This window comes from Doryrhamphus excisus, linkage group LG1 (assembly GCF_037039965.1).
Source record: "Doryrhamphus excisus strain RoL-2023G ecotype Guam linkage group LG1, RoL_Dexc_Guam_v1.1, whole genome shotgun sequence".
Classification (NCBI taxonomy): Eukaryota; Metazoa; Chordata; class Actinopteri; order Syngnathiformes; family Syngnathidae; genus Doryrhamphus; species Doryrhamphus excisus.
In genome coordinates, this window is record NC_136357.1 from 24,179,083 (window position 1) to 24,199,412 (window position 20,330).

The 20,330-nt window shown below is 38.0% G+C and overlaps 2 protein-coding genes across 9 annotated transcripts in view; both read left to right on the forward strand.

The window, feature by feature from the left end:
* The window catches only part of LOC131132447 (hatching enzyme 1.2-like), a 147,688-nt gene that overhangs the window by 123,550 nt on the left and 3,808 nt on the right, over positions 1–20,330 (forward strand). The window lies entirely within an intron of this gene.
* Positions 927–9,700, forward strand: txlng (taxilin gamma). Of its 8 annotated transcripts, none has more exons than XM_078792430.1 (11): positions 927–1,238; positions 2,123–2,224; positions 2,326–2,473; positions 3,556–3,647; positions 3,791–3,961; positions 4,063–4,257; positions 5,273–5,392; positions 5,579–5,653; positions 5,971–6,063; positions 6,140–6,235; positions 8,613–9,700. In XM_078792430.1, the coding sequence occupies exons 2-11, from the start codon at positions 2,132–2,134 to the stop codon at positions 8,967–8,969; spliced, it is 1,440 nt and encodes a 479-aa protein (XP_078648556.1). In that variant the 5' UTR covers positions 927–1,238; positions 2,123–2,131; the 3' UTR covers positions 8,970–9,700. The 8 variants fall into 8 exon arrangements, with proteins under 8 accessions (XP_078648556.1, XP_057934559.2, XP_057934556.2 ...); XM_058078576.2 differs by having other exon boundaries at positions 2,332–2,473; XM_058078573.2 differs by having other exon boundaries at positions 931–1,238; positions 2,329–2,473.

Below are 20,330 nucleotides of genomic sequence, written 5' to 3' on the forward strand. Positions count from 1 at the left end.
GAGAAAACCCACGCATGCACGGGGCGGGGAAAACATGCAAACTCCAAACAGAGATGGCTGAGGGTGGAATTGAACTCGGATTTCCTAGCTGTGAGGCCTGCGTGCTAACCACTCTTCCCGCCGTGCAGCTGCATCCAATTCAACACATATCTATCCATTTTCTTTGGATGGATGACCTCACATAGGGTTGCAGTGGGTGCACCCTGAACTGGTCGCCAGTCAATCACAGAGAAAATATAGACAACCATTTACGCTCACATTCATGCAAAGTATCCTAACATGCATGTTTTTGGAATGTGGGAGAGAACCCACACAAGCGGAGATTCGAATCTTCCCAATCTTCTGTGTGGCCAACATGCTAACCAGTGCAGCCCACTTCTCATAACATTACAGAGAAATGTGGAAATAGTAGCAACTCTGCATTTGATCTGGTACTTTTTTATATGGCAAGTGCACAAATTCATTTTTGAAATGGTTGACTTCCGCAGCTGTAGGTATTTCTCTTTTTTTCATCAATTTTATTATGTATTAAATGTTCTTGATTGTTTTATTGTACATAGTTGGAAATTAGAATCCCATGTTTTCGGAAATGCGAAGTCAATACTTTCAAAATAAAATCCACAATAGTGTGTATTGGTTTATATTTACGTCTAATTCTGCCACAAAAACCCTAAAGCTAGTTAATGTTTATTAGTTAGCGTGATAATTGGGTAAACGTACAATAGCACGATGCATGATTAGTCTGGTACGGCGCACGTCACATCACGTTCTCACTTCCAAGCGACCGTAGACTTCTCTTTACTTGGCGCCATGTGTGTTACGTCACTTCCTAAAGCACAAGGCTTTACAACATAAGAGCACAACCATACAACACAACCACTTGAGTAAATGCGTAATCAAATCATATTACACTATTTAACATGGAAGCTACTAACGTTGTATTGTTTTTGGGTACCATCGGGAGTAGCATTTGTAACAAGTTGTTTATCACCATTTTCACCAAGTCGATCCAATTCGAAATTACATTGAAATATGCTGTATGAATTTATGTAATATCATTTCTTCAAGGGAGTAAAAGAAACACATTTATGTACGCGGTACTGAGTAGATACAACATTTAATATCTGGCGGTCACGACAGTGATGCGTAATATTTTGAAAAGCCCTGAACCGGACATTGTTTATTTCCACGCTTTTGGCGTTCTTGGTAACAATTACCCGGCACCACAGTGAAAACAGGTAAATGCCTCAGCTATTGCATTAAGCTTTGCTCGGTCGATCTTAAAATGCGGAGTCCCGACGGAGGCACTTGGAGGCTTGTATCGACCGTTAAACGTACGATATTTGCGGAAGTTCACTTCTGGTGTTAGCTGTTAGCATGGGTTTGGCACCGCTAACAATAGCGAATTGGCTAATGTTGGACATCGATTTAAGGTTAGACTTTTTAATAAACTAAATAGGTCGTAACGTACATGCCGCCCTAATAGTGCAGCAAAACCGTAGTTGCAGGGGTGGCAAAATCCGTGGTGACAACACCAGGTAGTTGGTACGCCATTCCTAGTGAGTTAATACACCATCACGCAAGATCCCCACGGTGGTTATAAAAGTACACATATCTTGATATACGTAGACTGCGCCTAAACATATACACGTTTTTATTCCGTGGCCCTGATTAAAATACCTCATAAACACACCTGAATGTAACAGTTTATTGCAGATCTGTAAGTGGTGGACAGTTTGACGTATGGGAGGTCACAATATAAGTTCCCTCCGCATACCACGCATCCGTAACCGACCATTTCCTACCTCGTGCGTCTCCAAAAGCAAGCTTCAAACTTCCGGTTTCGTTTTCAACTACTAAGTTTAAAAACAAGAAGCACCTTTCAACCAATATATTTGTACATTTTGGGTTATGTAATAGAATGTGACTTTTAATTATTGCAAATGAGATTATCTAGGAATACACACGTCAATACAGTAGGTGGCGGTATGTAAAATACAAAAAATATATTTTGACACCACACCTTCTGAAAGGGATTAAGGACCTTAGCCAAGGTTCCAAGGTTTTTGTTTGGCTGTCTGTGTTATCCTTTACAAGATTTGTTTCCTTTTTAAATGTCTAGCTTGACTTCATGGAGACCACTGGCGGGTGTGAGATTGATGTGGCAACCAGAAGTATAGTTGGGGGCAATGATTCACCAAGTGACCTTGACAGCCCTTTTCAGGTAAATGCATCCACAGGATTTATGATTAGTGAAAATGTTGCATCAGTTTTGGGCGTTGAGTTGTATTTTTACATTTGCGCTTCTGTGTATGTCTCATTCAGGAGGAGGCTGCAGAGTTTGGCTTACAATTATGCTGCACCGAGGAAGAGCGAGGAGAGACCCCAGGCCGAGAGGATAGTCCCAGTGACCTAGGGGAAGCGGAGCTTGACCCTGGGGGAGAAGCCAAGTCTGCAGATGACAGTAACTTTGGTATGAAGTGTGTCTTACTTGTCATTGGGACTAGATTGTATTATGCCTGCAGTTAGGGCTGTGCACTTCTGGAAAAAATGTGACTCAGTTTTCATGCTTAAAATTGATTACTTGAAATTGGCAATTGAGATTCTCAAGGACAATTTTTTCACAATGGATTTTTGAAATCCATTGACAAAATAATTTTGTCAATGAAGGGTTTGGAAGGACAGTTGGCAGGGGATGTTCTTTACAGAAAGACTGAAAATAAGTAAAAAAACAAGGAACACTCGCTCACTCTACAGTATATTTCTGTATGCAACAAGTACAAGTCAAAAGAAAAATCTATTAATTAATGCGATTGCTCCTCCCAAGAGCTGATGAATAATCAATGGTTGGCTGTTTTTACGTCTAAGCCCTTCCAACAAAACTCACGAAACAAGCGGCATTTACACCTAGCCAGCAGCTTACATAACTGCTTTTTTTTTTTTTTTTTTTTACATCAACACTAGCCATCAAAGTCTCCCAGAAGCAAAATGACCCAGCGTCTACGACAATAAAGCACTAACCACCTGTTAAAAGTATTGTGGGGTACATTTCGGAAAACGTTTATTTTTCTAGATCATTTCCTACAATAGAACAATGACTATAATGGCTTCAAAATGTATATAAAAAAGGTTCATGTTTGAATATGGCCTGTTAGTAAAAAATGCATATTTAAGGAAATGTATTCAAACTTTCAAACTTTCCTAATGCTAACATGTGAGTCTATTATGTCTACCATTGTGTGTAATACGAGTGTAAAGGTGACTATAGTGTTGTTTCATGACTAGAGAGAGGCTTCTTAATGTTAAAATATTTCGAAGGTTGTAAACAGGTTTTCTATGCTCTGACTACAAAAGTATTCAATGTATAAATACAAAATCCTACTTCATGGAAATTGACCTGATAACCGCAATAAACAAAGGATAACTATCTTTTAAACGGAATGTTACAAACAAAATAATCACATGATTAATATGAAAATCATGTTGATTACACATTTGAATTGCTTGATATCCCTGATTTCCAGCCACAATTTTGTGTTTTAATTTCTCTTGCAGGCGAGGAGGTTGTGTTACTTATGCAGGCCCTGAACTCCTTAGCAACACCTGAGGAAAAACTGGCTGCTTTGTGCAAGAAATACGCAGACTTGGTAAGATGGCGTGCTTGCCTCCTTGCATCACAACAAATATCCATATTTACCATATTTGGGGTATTCACATTTGGGTTTCGTTGTTACCAAACTCGATATTGATAATGGACAGCATCATGTGGTTTCTTGTTTTGTGTTTTTAGTTGGAAGAAAGTCGTTGCATGCAAAAGCGTCTGAAGACCCTGCAGAAGAAGCAGTCTCAAATTGTAAAAGAGAAGATCCACCTGCAGGGCGAGCACAGCAAAGCTATCCTGGCCCGCAGCAAGTTGGAGAGCCTGTGTAGAGAGCTACAGAGACACAACAAGACTTTGAAGGTTCACAGCAGTCCACCATCAATAACGGCAAAAGAAAGCAGTAGCTTCGATTTGAAATGAACGTTTACAACTTCTCTCCCAACACCTACTGTATCTATCAGGAGGAGAATGGCCAGCGGTCTAGGGAGTATGAGGAGCAACGTAAGGAAGCCATGCTACACTTCCAGATGACGTTAAGTGATATTGAGGTGCAGATGGAGCAGCACAGCTCTCACAACACCAAGCTTAGGCAGGAGAACATGGAGCTTGCTGAAAAGCTCAAAAAGCTTATTGAGCAGTATGAGCTCAGAGAGGAGGTAAGATCATGACATCACTGAATCACAACCTCCACACCCTTTGGTCACATGCTACATTCGACAAATCATACATATATGCATTTATGGCTTGCTTTGTATTGTGGAATGTTTGAAAAGGCTTAATCAAGCGGTATTACTCAAGAGACCAATAGTCAACAGTAGATATGAGGAAGAACTCTTATCCACAATGGAGAGGCAGCGAGACATAATCGCTAATTTGCTATCCCGTGAGAGTTTCTCACACTTTGCAAATGTTTCGTTGAGGAAAATACTGTGATGCCGCTTTAATGAGGCTGGTCATATTAAGTCTCCCCTGTTCTGTGCCACCATGGCAAACCATGACGAGTGTTTCACTCAGCTGCAGCATCTTTTTCAGACTTTAGTGCAAAATACAGAGGCCCTGCCAATTTTTTTTTACTGATAAAACTATCAGATTGAGAAGCCCCAGTTTTGATCACAGACAGTCAAAAGGCTCTCTGTGTCTCTGTACGGAGGTGCAGCATTGTCCTGTCTCAATCAGGAGGGATGCCCTCTGCAACATCTCCACATAGCCAGCAACCATTCATTCATTTTCTACCGCTGATCCTGACAAGGGTGGCGGGGGTGCTGGAGCCTATCCCAGCTGTCTTTGGGCGAGAGGCGGGGTACACCCTGGACTGGTCGCCAGCCAATCCCAGGGCACATATAGACAAACAACCATTCACACTCACATTCATACCTATGGACAATTTGGAGTCGCCAATTAACCTAGCATGTTTTTGGAATGTGGGAGGAAACCCACGCATGCACGGGGAGAACATGCAAACACCACACAGATGTCCGAGGGTGGAATTGAACTTGGGTCTCCTAGCTGTGAGGCCTGTGTGCTAACCACTCCAACGCCGCGCAGCAACCAATTCATGCTTTTTTTTTTGTTTTACTGACTCAAACCATCAGGAGGTCATGACTGTGTGATTGTCTGACAGAAAATTCCATGAAAGCCCGATTTTAGCACACATTTGTGTCCTCTTTTCAGCACATAGATAAAGTGTTCAAGCACAAAGAGCTCCAGCAACAGTTGATGGACGCCAAGTTGCAGAGAATCACTGAAATTATGAAGGAAGTAGAGGAGAAGCAGCAGAGAGAGAGAGACTTTGTGAGTACAGTTTATGTGCATTTGTCTAAAAAAAAAAAAAAAAAACTGGAGTAAGTTGGCGTGCTAGCCGAGTATAATTCTGTGAAATAAATGCTGACAAATCATATTGATCTGGGAGCAAACGAAGAGCATTGGCAGTGTCATTTCCCACTGAGAACCTAATGAAATTGCTCTGTGCTGCTTCAGTTGCTGAAAAATGCCACTGAATCGAGGCACAAGTGCGAGCTGATGAAGGAGCAAGAAGTGCAGCTCAAACAGCAGGTCAGTAAGAAATCACAGAAAGCACATACCGTCAATGTTTGCCTTAGGCACAGCACACACACAGGCGCACGCATGCAGGCGCAACATTACCACCTATGCTTCATCTCTCCTTTTAGCACAAATAAGATGGAAGTACATTGTTAAAGACCATCCACAATGAACTGTATTGTCTGAGACAAAACAGTTTGATACATTTGAATTAAACCAGTGTATAAAATTCATTTTTGAAAGTGAATTTCTCTACAGAAATATTTCATACATATACTTACAGCATGTGGTTTTAATACACTGTATGATCCAAAACTCCTGTTCCTCAGCTTTCCCTCTACATGGACAAATTTGAGGAGTTTCAGAGTACTCTGGCTAAAAGCAACGAGGTCTTCACCACTTTCAGACAAGAGATGGAGAAAGTAAGGGATACAAACATCACAAATGAAGCTTTCTTTCTCCGTCCTTGTTGGCTCTCAACTCCATTCCCTTTTCCAGATGACCAAGAAGATCAAGAAGCTGGAGAAGGAAACCACACAGTGGAGGACAAAATGGGAGAACAACAACCAGGCTTTGCTGCAGATGGCAGAGGAGGTAACTTCCACCTGTACAATATTTGTCATACATTTAACTTTCTCAATGGCCGTATTAGGACTGTAACAATTGATTGGAAATTAAAAAATACAATTATCCCTGATTTTAGCCTCTCAATTTTGCACGAATAAGGCTGAAATCAGGATAAAGATGAATCAAAACTAAAATAGTTGTCGATTAATTGAACGATTCATCACTTAAATGTGGCAGCTGTATTCCAAATGACTTTTTTTCTCCCCTAACCAAATGAGTAGAATCACCACCAGTGCCTAGCAGATGTTACCAATAATGGTTTCAAAGAACAGACTAAACAAACAAACCAAAGTTAAAAATTAGCGGGAAAAAATATACATAAAATGATGGGCTTTCTTTTTTTTTTTAATTGCAAACATTAAGTGTGTATTTACAACTGTGATAACCATATAAGGTGGATATTTACAACATAGATGAGAAGGTGAAACAATTAAACAATACATGTTTAAAAAAATATATATAATATATAAAAATGTATACATAAAATGATGGCCTTTCTTTTTTTTAAAATTGCAAACATTAAGTGTGTATTTACAACTATGAATCATTTAAGGTGGATATTTACAACATAGGTGAGAAGGTGAAACAATGAAACAATACATGTTAAAAAAAAATATATAATATATAAAAATGTATACATAAAATGATGGGCTTTCTTTTTTTTATTTGCAACATTGTGTATTTACAACTGTGATAATCATATAAGGTGGATATTAACAACAGATGAGAAGGTGAAACAATTAAACAATACATGTTTTTAAAAAAATAAACAATACATGTACATGTACGGTTAACAGGAGGAAGGGAGGGTTGTGCATTGTCACAAGATTTGTCGCTGGAGAAGTGAAATTGATACTAACAGGAATCAAGTTGAATGTGAAAAAGAAAAAAAAAGGAAAAAAAGTGGTAATATGGTAATAGTACAGTCACATAATTGTGCTATATTGGTGAGAGAAAAAATACATACATATAATAAGAAAGGTTAATTAAGTTGCATGAAGTAAAAAACAAACTAAATAAATGTTAAATAATGATTTAATCATAAAATACATGCAAATGTGTCTGTTTGCTGACCGGTTGACTGAGAGGTCTGCTATTCAGCACCTGGAGAGCCCGAGCGCCCCCAGCACACACTCAACATCAAATATATCATGTTTGATTTCTTGATAATGGAGAAATTGTTCTCTCCCCACGCCATGCTTGTGGATTAATGCACGGAATGATATGAATGTGTTTATTTTCAAACAAGTGGTGAAGGTGATTGATTCCCTTTTTGTCGCAATGTGCAAATAAATGGTGGAGTTGTATAGTTTAAAGTCAGGATTGGTGCCATTTGGGTGCGTTTACATGGTGTTATTGAGGAGTCAGGTTACTTTTGCAGTTTTCCACCAGGCTGTCAGTCGTGGATATGGTGATAGGTTTGAAGAAATGCAACTTTTTGATTGACTGGGGTAAAAAGGGGAGTTCTGCAACGGTTGTGATGACGATTGGCTTTCACTCACCACTGTGTGGCTTGCCTTGTAGGAAGAGGGCGAGACTTAATGCTAGCCACACATTCAAAAGTTAGCGCCCAAAGGCAACCTATTTGTCTATATTGTCCCAACCAGTATCTTGTTAAATGTTTGGGATGCCACTTTTGCCAGACTTTTGTACAACTTTGGAGGCTTTTTTTTCCAAACCAAATTTGACAAACTTTTGTGCATTTTGAGGTTTGCTTTTAGTAGAGTATTTACTATAGTACTTGCAGTGCTATACTTCCTTGCTACTTTTAGTTTGGTGCTTTGGAGTTGTTTTTTTCAAAAGGCTTGATAGGCAGAATGTGTGTTTCCCCATTGTGTGTAACGGAGTTAAAAATGCACTTTATTTATTTATTTTTTAAATGTGTGAATTTATTATTCTTCAGTAATTGTGTGAATTTTATTTCAATTAGTTATTTATATTCCTTATCTTGTTTACTCTATTTTCATCGCTTTCCTTGTATATGCTTTATTTTATCCTTTCACTTCTGCTCCTCCCGGGCTTCCGTAGTTGCCCCAGCTCTAGTAGCACTTCCTCTCTTTGCCACACAATGTCGTTGGCGTTGATGAGGGGTGCAGAAGTGGAGAGGAAAGAAACTTTATTTTCATTCTTTTGTCCTTCAGAGACCTAACAAGGCCGTTACACGTGCATTCTTTTTTTATCTGTTTTTATTTCTTTAAATCGTACAGAAAAGAAATGTGGTCATGTCTCACATGTCTTTATTTAAAGTGCAATTTTCCTTGAACCCCTAACCCTCTTCCTTAGCCTAACCATAGGTAAAGCAATTTCCACGTTCACGCCATCATGAAGTGTTGTTGTGTTGTAGAAAACTCTAAGTGATGGCCACTTCAAGGCCCTGCATGGCAAGCTGGAGCTTCTGGAAAGACTGTGCAGAGCCCTGCAGAAGGAGAGGAACGACCTCAACAACCGGCTAAGCCTCCTGCAGGCGCAAGGAAGCGAAGGGGACCTGGTTCCTTCTGAGGCCCAGCCACCGGGGCTTCTAACCAGGGAGGATGACGTGGAGGAAGAGGACGAAGAAGAGAATAAGAAGCTGGCACAGGGCAAGGGCATCCATGAAGCTCCCAGACCACCTGAAGTTGAGCCCACATTGTCCCCTGAAAGCATCACCACGGCTTCAACAACATCCAGGCAGCCAGCAGAATCAGACATGCTGAAGGACTGACTGTTGGGTGTGAGTGTGTGTGTGTGTCTAAGTATATGCGTGAGTGTGTGTGTGTGTTAGATGCCACTTCCTGAACTTAACCAGTGAAACATCTTCAATGGAGATGAGATTTTTTTTCCCTAAATTCTAGACTTGCCTCTGCTGGTTTTCTACATGAGAAATTGAGCTCTTTATGTGATATTAGATGGACGATAAATATTGTCCATGTTTGTACTGCTTTTAATAACTGCAGTTGTAGAGCACTTTGTACTCCTTTTCTACCATAACTGTATTTTCATAGGAAATGTTGGCACAGTTGATTGGAATTTATACTCTCCTCTTTCAATTTTGAAACCCTGCCTCATTTTCACCCAATACAGAAGTGGAGAGAACATGCTATTTGTCCTTGCTGCAGCATATTGAATAAGATTTTCATATCTGGATGTTGATGTTTAGTTTGACATGAAGATGACAAGGAAGTACATCACAATAACACCAAGAAAGACTTCTACATGACTATGCTACCAAACACTTTTTTGTGGCCAGTTTTTAAAAAAATCTTTTCTCCATAATTTTTTTTTTCTTATTTACAGCATTAGTAACTATTTGCACGTGGAGTGAGGGATGTTAATGATGATAAACTTTTAACCATCTCTCACGTTAAGAAAAGGAAGCTCTTTTATTTTCAAGACTTTTGTTTTCTTCTGGTCTTATGGGAGGCCAAAGTGGAATATGATGATTAAATGTCAAAATCCTAATTCTTTATTTCTGGTCGATTACAGATAGATACCAATATGTTTAAGTTCAAATGTCTCAAGATCATTGAATGATTTTGACTTTATTTTGTTGATCGTGATTATAGTCGAAATAAAAGGCAAATTGAAAAAGGTATTTGTCTTTGTTAAAACGATTTGGTCGTAATCTTTTACAATATTATGGACTGATTATAGAGAATAGGTCTGCATCATGCTAAGTCGTGTTGGAGTGAACCGGAAATCACCGAAGAGGACTTGGAAGCTGCATAAAACACTAGTTTCCCAGTGAAAAGGGTTGAAGTGAGGTACGACCGGGAATCGGTCCATGACACCGCACTGTGGTTGCCCACTGCTCAAGAATGTTTTTATGGATTTACTGTGGTTTCGCATCATTTATTTTAGGGCGTTTGGACTTGGCTCGGTCACTACAATAGTTGCCATCTTGACAACGTACCGGAAGAGGTTGGCCAAGACACGAGAATTATTATTAGAACGGAACACAAACAACGAACATACAAAGAGTATATACATACAAAAGTGGCCACAATTTAGAGCAAATTCCAGAATAAAGACAAAGCAGGCTATTGTAGTAGACAAAAGGGACAAAGTAAGGCAAACGATAAATAAAAGGCAAATAATGTAGCAAAATACAAATAAGGGGGAAAAATTAAAATAATAAAATAAAACATAAAAAAACTTAACTAGGGGTTTCCATTAGGATCAAAACACCAACTGTGTCTGATAGTTCCACGGCTTCTTTTTTGCCTATAAATTGCCAAGACACGTGAATAAGACAACTCTGCATTAACTTCCGTGGTCTGCCTAGCACGGGTTTGGCCGCCATGATGGTGAGCGAGATCCAGAAACATTTGCCTTATAGATATGTCTTCGGCACACGGCTCAGCCCTTAATTGCTCTAATAGACGGTCCAAAAGACCAAATTTGTTATTTTTCAAGTTCCTCAAAAATAAACTACCCTGGGAATAACTTATCTGGGGTCCCAAACTCCATGACAGCCAAGGAATATCATGTCGAAAGGCGGCCTTTTTTCACCACGTGAGGGTGCTGCATGCCTACCTATACTACTATATTATTAGTGGTATTTTATTTCCAACACAAGGGGGCGCAAAAACACAGCAAACAACACTGCAAACATTTCTAGGTCTTCCTAAAATGTTTGTGCTTGACTTGAAGTCATCAATCCCTAAGAAATGTGAAGCTTAAAAACATGATATTTCCGTAGCTTGATTTCTATTAATTGATTAAAGAAATACAGTATACTAAGACAATTTTAATTATAATATTTCACAACCCATTAAAGCATTAACATTGTTAAATTGAGTTCTACAGGCAAAAACAAGTTTTTGAAAATGAACTAGCATATCTGACACACTTCATATTGGGTAAGCCACATCCTGGGATAGTCACGTGACAACCACTACTTAATGTTTCCTATAGTCGCTATGGAAAGCGTGACACAATAGCATAAATACTAACGATACGCCAGAATCTTTTTCAGTTTTGATGTTATTATTTCATAAGGTTTTAGCTTGCAAATGGTTAGAGGTAAAGGCATACCGTAAATTAAAAAAATCATCAGTATGACCCAAAGTGTGTGATGGGAGTAAATTGACTAATCTAATTTGCATATTATGACCTCACCAGCTCACTAAAATGTCTATCTACTGGTGATACTCTCTTATTTCTCAAGCAAAGCCAGCCATCATCATTGTCACTTACAGTGGGCTGTGGAACAATACTGCTGCCTCAACCGCTATTATTACATAGATAAATATAAAGTATATGACTATCAATTTTTCTAGTATGCCTGTGGATATTATCATTCATCCATTCAGTCACTCATTAATTCATCATATCTATTAGAAGTTGAAAGTCAATAAACTTCAACACTTTGCCTAAAACCACGCCCATTAATGTTGCTCAGATTAGTTAGATGTCTGTCATCTTCTGGTGTAAGTATTAACCACATAAGGCACTATTATTTGCAGAAATGGCTGTCGCAATTTTGCGAAATGTGATATGATGCATTCAAATGTACCTTGTATGCATGTTGAAAATAAATTAAACCATCACCAGACACCCTAGGTTCCCAAAGTGGGGTACGCCAATTGTCATAGGGCAGGGGTGTCAAATCATGCCATGGAGGGCCGAGACACTACAGGTTTTCTTTCCTGCCTGTCATTAAAGAAGATGATTTTAATGATTAACCCTTCTTTGGTTTGAGGGAAGGCGCTCGTCAATTGCTGGAGAAACTGGTTGGAAAGAAAAAAATGAAAAACAACTAACTCTAACGCCTAACACCTAACACTCATAATCACGAGTGCGCCTGAATGCCTCACTGTGCGAGGAAATAGGAGCAGCAGGAAGGAGACAGACGTAAGTTGTTCAGTGCTCTATGTGCATTATACCATCATATAAGTAAGTTTGGATGATTATTATTTAAAGATTTCATTTATATTGGTGTTCCAATGAATCCCCGCATGGTGCAGCAGTGAAAACCTGTCACTGTGAGTGGAAAGTCACCCAAAAACGTGGCTATTCCGTTGGTTGTATGTATTTATTTTTGTATTTTGGACACTATTAAGAAGGGGGTAGTGGTTGTTTTAGAGTTGGGATACCATAGAAAGATTCCAGTCAGATAATGGAGACTTCAAACTAAACAAGCAGGATCAAAACTAGCCAAATTCTGATTATGCTGAGTTAGCTCACAGGAAACTCACCAAACATTAGTGGTGGGTGGATCGATCCAAATATCGATGATATACATCCCAATTAATCAGGGCTCTAATAATGTTAAAAGGATATAACAGATTTCCATGCTTTAACTATCAAAATATTCCATTTGTAAATAATGAATCCTATGTAGAACCAATTACCCACAACAAACTAGCGCTACCTGCTACCTGTAATGAAGATACATCCAACATGTCAGTGCATGGTAATGTACCACTTTTCACGGTTGATAACAGCGTGAAACATTTGAAATACAAACTGGATTACCCATTTAAAATTCAACATTTGTAACAATGTTACTGCCAACATCTATTATTTTAAAATGGACCTCACCGTGTAAGCAAAGAGCAGCATACACTGTATACATTAGACTACATGCTGCAGGAAGAACATGAAATTAGCCAACATTCTAGAGTCTCTCGAGAAATCGCTAGAATTTACCGTTCCACATTTGGATCTTAATGAGGTTTTAAGTAGCGTGACAATTATTTGACAATTTATTGAAAACAACAATTAAAGTGAAATAGTGATCAAAAGTGTAAGACCTTTGCTCCAAAAAACAAACTCAGTAAAAAAAAAAAAAATCTCAGTAGGACACAGTAATGACTAGCTCCACCATTCTTGTTAATCACCTCAAAAATTGGTTTGGGGGTGCTGGATGTGAGTGTTTCCAGGAGGCTACTGGGAAGATTGCAAGTGGTGAAGATGCCTTCACCACTGGCAGAGTTTTCACATTCTAAAACCATCATTCACTGCAGGTGAATTGTAACTCCCTCGGATGTGTAACGATCAGACAGCAACTTGTTCTTGTATTTTACTGATTGATTTATTACAAAACCAACATGAGAACTAAAAGGGTTTCAAAAGATATAAAATACAATAAATTACAGGTCATATAATACAAATATACAATAACTAAGACACTAAGAGACTGAAAAGAAAACATTACAAAACACATATATTGTACCTTAATGGTTGCACACATGCCTAAAGAGATGATCTTGAACCTTTCACACCTATTAGCCTTTGAGCTCTAAATAGTGTGGCAACAACTGAGCTTATTTTCTATTGGTGTAAAGACTAAACGTGCACACGGAAACGACGATTTTACATTTTGTTCCGCCTTATTAACTTGTATACACCTCGGTAGGAACCAAAAACAAAAATAGTGAGGAACTTAAAACTAACAGCATACACTGACTGAGAGGCAGTTACATGAATGATACTTCATACACGAATTGGATGTGGCTTCAGTCGCCATTCTTCACTATTGCCACACAGGAAGCTATATAGCTAGTCAACCATGTGGTGGTTGTGTCACGGTCGGGCTTGAGAGCTTTACGGTTCGACCCCAGGATGCAGAGAATAGGACCAAATGCAGGTAAAACGTTGAATTTAATGATAATTGCAGGATAAAGCAACTCAGGAAGCAAATGATAATGATCCCACCCAGGGAGAAGCACACACCTGAAATAAATACAAACAGAAATTAGGGACAGGTGTGGGTGATTAGGGCAACAAAGGAAGCCAAGGCAAAGCAGGAAGTTCCATACAAAATAAGAGTGTCAAAAATGGAAACTACATAAAGCCCAGAGAGGGAACATAGACAAACTGTCACTTGGGAACCTACACAGGGCGTGACAGGTTGCATGCTGTCAGGAAAACACTGGCCCTTAGTGTTTTAGTAAACTGCAACAGGCTCGCTGCAGGTATCGGCAAGTAAAACGACCCCGTTTTGAAGTCCTGTTAAATATCATTATTACAACTTTAGATTTGTTCTAATACAGCGGTGTCCTTAGTGCAGCCATAAATGGACCAGTTTTGTTTGTTGTTTGAACATGGAAGAATTAACCGTATTTTTACAAGAATAAAGTCCAAAATAAACAACAGAAATGCTGTCATTTTAAGAGAAAAAATGCGCTATTTTTTTACAAGAACAAACTTGTATTAGGAGGACTGGTCGCCAGCCAATCGCAGGGCACATACAGGCACAAAACACCAGGATTTATTCATTTAGATATTTAACCTTCCTCTTGTGTTAGGGTCGGCACCGACTTGTTTTACATTTTAATGCATAAAGAGAATCACATAACATTTGTTTATTGCATCAAGGCTTTTTGACTTTGTCAGGAAACTCTATTTCAACCAAATAAAACCCAAAAAATAATTTTTACTACATTTTAAAATGGTCTGGTTGAAATTATGACCGCTGTGTTGTTAGGGTCGGTTTCGACCCGGTTATAATAATATGACTATAAAGCAATATTTTGAGCCACAAATGAAATCACAAGTGTACAATTAGCCAACACAATGACAACCAGATCCTCTTCTCATCATGTAAGCTTCAGGGGATTCTCATTTTGACCGCTTTTCCAGTATACCAGCAGAAAAACAATGTCCAGACATGTGACGTGAATTCACTCATTTGAGTGGCTGATTTCACATTTACAATTTGGATCATGGAAAGAATGGCAAGAAGTTCAGTGAACCAAGATATGGACCTGTTCTGCTTTTTCATTTCACTTTATACTAAAGTTCTGTTGCTGAAAACAATCACTTTTTCTACCTTTTCTTGACATTAATAAATATTGGTCAAAATTCACCCCAACACCATAGATATTTCTTTAGTGATTAATACTAAAATGAGAAAATAAATAAAACTAATTGATTTAACAGATACGTTCTATAGCCCTCAGTAATAGCCAGGTAACAAAGTAACAAAAGAACCTTCAATTTATGAATATGATTTTTTGAGGTTCATTTTACCATTTTTGGAAATTGAAATTGAGGGGTATAGTGACAAAAAAAGGCCTACCTGCCCACAGCAAAAGTATTAATGAGGAAACCTAAGAAGGTAACCAAGACATGAGAAGCAAATTTGATGGTAACTTATTGTTTGTAGTGTATTTTATAGCTGATTTAATACCGACCCGTTAACATAAGAGATGATACCAGAAAGCTAACACAAGAGGAAGGTTAAAAAAAAAATGATACGGTGAATGTGCATAATTTGAAGTTGAAAGTGGTGAGGGATTATCTTTCATTATTGTTTGCAATAGATGTCTTTTATATTGTGTTTATGCACATGCTCCTACATGAGCTTTCAAGCTGCAACACATTTTGTGTGGAATATGAAGCTATTCAAGTAAGTTAGAAAGACAGCGGTTCCTCCAGATAGAGTGTGGAGGAAGCTGAGTAAGTGCTCCACCTCTACAGCGCTGCCGTGTACTCTGCTGAATATTGTCGCCTACATACGCACACAGGAGAGACTGAAATAAAACATTGTGCCCTCTTTGAGTGCTACTAGATTTCTGCAACGTGCCAGAGAAAAAGGATGGGGGCCACTTGTCAGAACTGGCTTTTTTAGCTAAGTGATGTGTAAATGTACAGTAAATGTGATGGGTGGGTTGAATTGTTGGATTATGCAAGGCTTTCAGCACATGTTGCGTAACACATTTGTCCTCCTCCTTGTTTTACTGGAGGCCCGATGGTACCCCCACTGTCGCTGGTCCATTTCCATCAATGCCCTTTAACCACGAGTAGCAGCATTAAAGCGTGTCATTCACCTCTTCAATGAGTATGAGAGCTTAGTGTAGTGTATGCCATTTTCATATATGCAAATCACACATGATCTAAAAAATGACACATGACATACCCTTTGATGTTCAGTCTCTTGTACGCCATAGTTCATATTCCAAATCCTTTATTCATGTACAATACGGTTGCCTTATTCGGTCCAAAATCCTGCCAAATCTAATTCTGGTTTTTGACCTGAAGCCATCACACTGTGATGACGCTTAAAGCATGCAGTCATGCACAACAACCCACATGTGAAGTAGTTTTGGGACAAAAGCCCATAGCTTTGGTAATGGTAATGGTAATGGTAATGGTAATGGTTTTATTTCATTTGAACATGCATCAGATTACAATTGAATGCATCCCATAATCAGTTCCCAGTTCCACATGTCCAAAAGGAGTAGGAAGAAGCAAAGCTTATTAAATCCTACCCCTCCATCTGGTACTTTTACAATCAGTAACTGTTACATTTGTTCACTTCCTGCTTTCCTAATATAGTTAAGTTTTTATTATTTTTATTTTATTTTTGTCATGTACCGAAGTACGAGGTGATATGACAAATGACATAATGCGTACCATAGTCAATACTGTCAATATAGTGATATATATCGCACATCATGACTGGTTCAGGACTTGAATTAGGAAAGCAGGAAGTGGACAAGTGTAACATACATAAACACTTAAAGCAAAATAAAACAAAAAATAAAACAAAAAATAAGTTTTATTTAATTTAATTTAATATAGTTTTTTATAAATTTTATTTTTATTTTATTTTTTATAAATTTTATTTTTGTCCTGTACCGAAGTAGGAGGTGATATGAGCATCCAATGCCATAATGTGTACCATAGTAAGTGTCAATATAGTGATATATATATCACATCATGACTGGTTCAAGACTCTTCATCCTTGTATTTAGCAAACATCAACTGCTTGTATTGTTTCTTGAATTGGCTCATTGTTGTGCATTGTTTGATTTCCTTACTCAATCCATTCCATAGTTTGATTCCACATACTGAAATGCTATGGCTAGCATAACGTAGTCCTAGCATAGAAGTGTTTCAAATGTACTTCTTCCCTGAGATCATATTTCTCCTCTCTTGTAGAGAAGTATTGGATGACATTTTTACGTAATTGGTTATTTTTAGCCTTATGCATTATTTTAGCTGTTTGAAGATGAACTATATCAGCAAGTTGAAGTATTTGTGATTTTAGAAATAAGGAGTTAGTATGTTCTCTGTAGGCGGCATTATTAATTATCCTTTTACATGTCATATATACAGTGGCTCTTCCGCTCCCCAAAAAATCTTTATGTACCCATAAAAATCTGTATTTCTAACACACAGCTCTCTCCCGCCTCTGCAAAACATTTTGTTAGCTTGATGTTGTTGACATTCTCCTCCAATTTTGGATCATTTGCAATGAAAGTGACTGTTGCAATTATTAGATTTCGGTTTACACACAAAAAACCTTCTGAAACCGTAGCCCAAATAACAAGATATGGAATGTAACATGGGTTGCACCCCTAATATATATACACTACAGATCAAAATTCTAATACCGTTTAATAGTTGTAAAATTGACATTATACATCATACGTCAAAATGCACAACGAAGAAATGGGAGGCAAAAAGAAATTAGAGTTAGCAATTTATTGCAAACAAGCATTAAAGTGAAATAGGCTGTTGATCATCCATCCCCAAATATTGTCAATTGGATTTAGATCAGGGGAACACGCAGGATGGTCCAAAAGACTCAAGACCCAAACAACTCTTTGTCAGGTGGGCATTGTGAAGTGCAGCATTGTCCTGTTGAAAAAGCCAGCCATGACCACACAGACCAGATGCCCCCTGGAACATCTCCACAGCCAACCAACTGCCGTTTGACGACCTTTCAACCTTTCAAATGTCCCATGTTTGGTGCTTTTGTGCTAATTCCAAATGGCCAATTGTGTGACGCTGAAGGAGACAAGGCCTTTGAAGATGTTCTTTCTTCTGAAACCTTTCTCTCGCAGTTGTTGTCTGATGGTTATTTGACGGCAGTCTGAACCAGTAACAACCTTAATTTGGGTTATCTTCTTGTGTCTTTACGGGCCAATCGGATCCTCTGGTTTGGGGTAGGATATTTTTAATAACGTAGTATGTTCCATAGCCCTGAGGACATTTGATGACGTTTCAAATAACTGAAATTTCATGTATGCTGTATGTCGAGCATGCATAGCATATTTGACTATAAAGTTGACTTTGACTTGACTTGCTTTATGCAGCTCAATAATTCAACCAAATTCAAAGAGAGGAAGCTTTTTTACCTTTGCCATCACAAGATCATGACAGAAAATGACACTGAATCCACATTTTTGCCAATATTTTGCCTTTTAAAGGGGTCCTATTATGCTTTTTCCACTTTTCTGACCTATAAATGTCGTTAGAATGTTGTATTCTCGTGTTAAACGAAGCCAAAGTTTCAGATAATGAGATTTGCGCATTTGGAAGTGAGCCCTGAAAGAAGTTTGCGATGGCTCTGAACACTTGGTATCAGAGTTTTTTTTGTAACACTGGCTCCCTGTGACATCACAGTGAGCCCTCCTCCCCGCTCTGCTGCACTCCTTTGTGGAATATTTAAAAATATGTTTATACATGTAAAATATGTTTTACATGTATGTGTGCGTTTTGGTGTGCACCTTGTACTTCCTGCTGGGGGCGCCACATCCACAGGAAAGTGTCATGAGCTTGTCTTGTTCACCTGCGTGGATTTTTTTTACTGAGAGTTTTTCAGTGATTTTTAAGCTCATATTTGCCATGCCAAACTGCAACTTCTCAGGATTTTGACAAGAACCCTAAACGCAGAAAGGCGTGATGCAATAAAAGCACTGTCCCATACATCAAGACAAAAGAGAAGGAAGTCAGAGCACTGAAACAGCAAGTTTTTAAAGGTTTAAGCGTCGTCATTGTCATACTGCACAGCAAATATCATCATCATGTTAATTATCATTCATCAATGGGGAGTACCTACACATTTTACAATGCTTTAGTAAGTGTGAGGCATATTTAGGACGTAAATCTGGATTGTGCTTCTATCCATTTAGCTTGTTAGCTTCTTTTGTCACGAGCGAACAATGGCAAATAAAGAGAAATGAATAATAAGAAATAACACAGGAGTGTTCAAACGTTTTCAGCAAGGGCCACATACTGAAAAATGAAAGGATAAGGACCACTGTGATATTTTGAAAAGCAACGTACATTATGTAGGTATGGTAAGGAGTTGCATCTTGGCATTGTGATATAGGTGAAAAGGCGTATTATTAATATCAACTATCATTTTTGCTGCTGTTCTTTTGAAAAAAAAAATATTGCACAACTAATATTTGGAATTTTTTCTTTTGTAATATAATATCTTTTGTAATAAAATGACTTTATTCCCTTAAAATAACTGTTTTGTTTGTTTGTCATAATATTACGACTTTTTGTGTTTTAAAAAAACATCTTCATATTCCAACTCTAAGCTACTAAAATGACATTATTTTCCCTCCTAATATTACATTTTTTTCCTCATTGGAATATAACTTTTTTTTATAATCTATTCTTGTCACATTAGAATTTTTTCCACAGCATATTTTTCCCAAAATTACATTGATTACTTTGTTGTTTTTTTTTCATAACATTGTAACTTTTCTTTAATAATTAAAGTTTATGCTACTAAAATGCCATTTTTCCTCTCCTTTTTATCAATTTCTACTATTTCTTCCTCATAATTATGACACAATATTTTGGCTTTATTGTCATAACATTTTCACTTTTCCCACAACATATTTTCCACAGATTATAGCATTATTTTGCTTTATTTTAATACTACGGCTTTATGCTTAAAAAATTACATTATTTTTTGTCATTATATGATGTTATTCTTATTACATTATGACCTTTCCTTTTTCCATTCCAACATTTTCCTCTTAATATTTTGACTTGATTCTTGTAAAATTACTAAATTTACCATCTTTTTTGTTTCCTTGTTAAATTTAAGTTTTAAGAATGTGGGCCAATAATAAATGAGCCCTTGGGCTGCGGTTTGGACACCCCTGTGTGCATCAGAATCTAGTCTAATAATTACAATGGTCACCTTTATTGCAACTGTTGATCCAAAATCAGAGATGACATCAACAGAGAGGTTTTGAGCAGCATAACTAAGTTTAGGCGTGTATCAATTACTTGCATTTATTACCTATTTGCAGCGAGGGTCTACTCTACTGCTATTTGTTTGGTATGGGATTGATATCAATACTTGCAGTGTTGCCATGCCTGC

Excerpts from the sequence above, each read along its gene's own strand:
- txlng (XM_078792430.1), top strand. The coding sequence starts at position 2,132 with ATGGAGACCACTGGCGGGTGTGAGATTGATGTGGCAACCAGAAGTATA. Across the intron at positions 2,225-2,325 it reads ACCTTGACAGCCCTTTTCAG|GAGGAGGCTGCAGAGTTTGG; the intron begins GTAAATGCATCC and ends TGTCTCATTCAG. Across the intron at positions 6,064-6,139 it reads TCAGACAAGAGATGGAGAAA|ATGACCAAGAAGATCAAGAA; the intron begins GTAAGGGATACA and ends TCCCTTTTCCAG.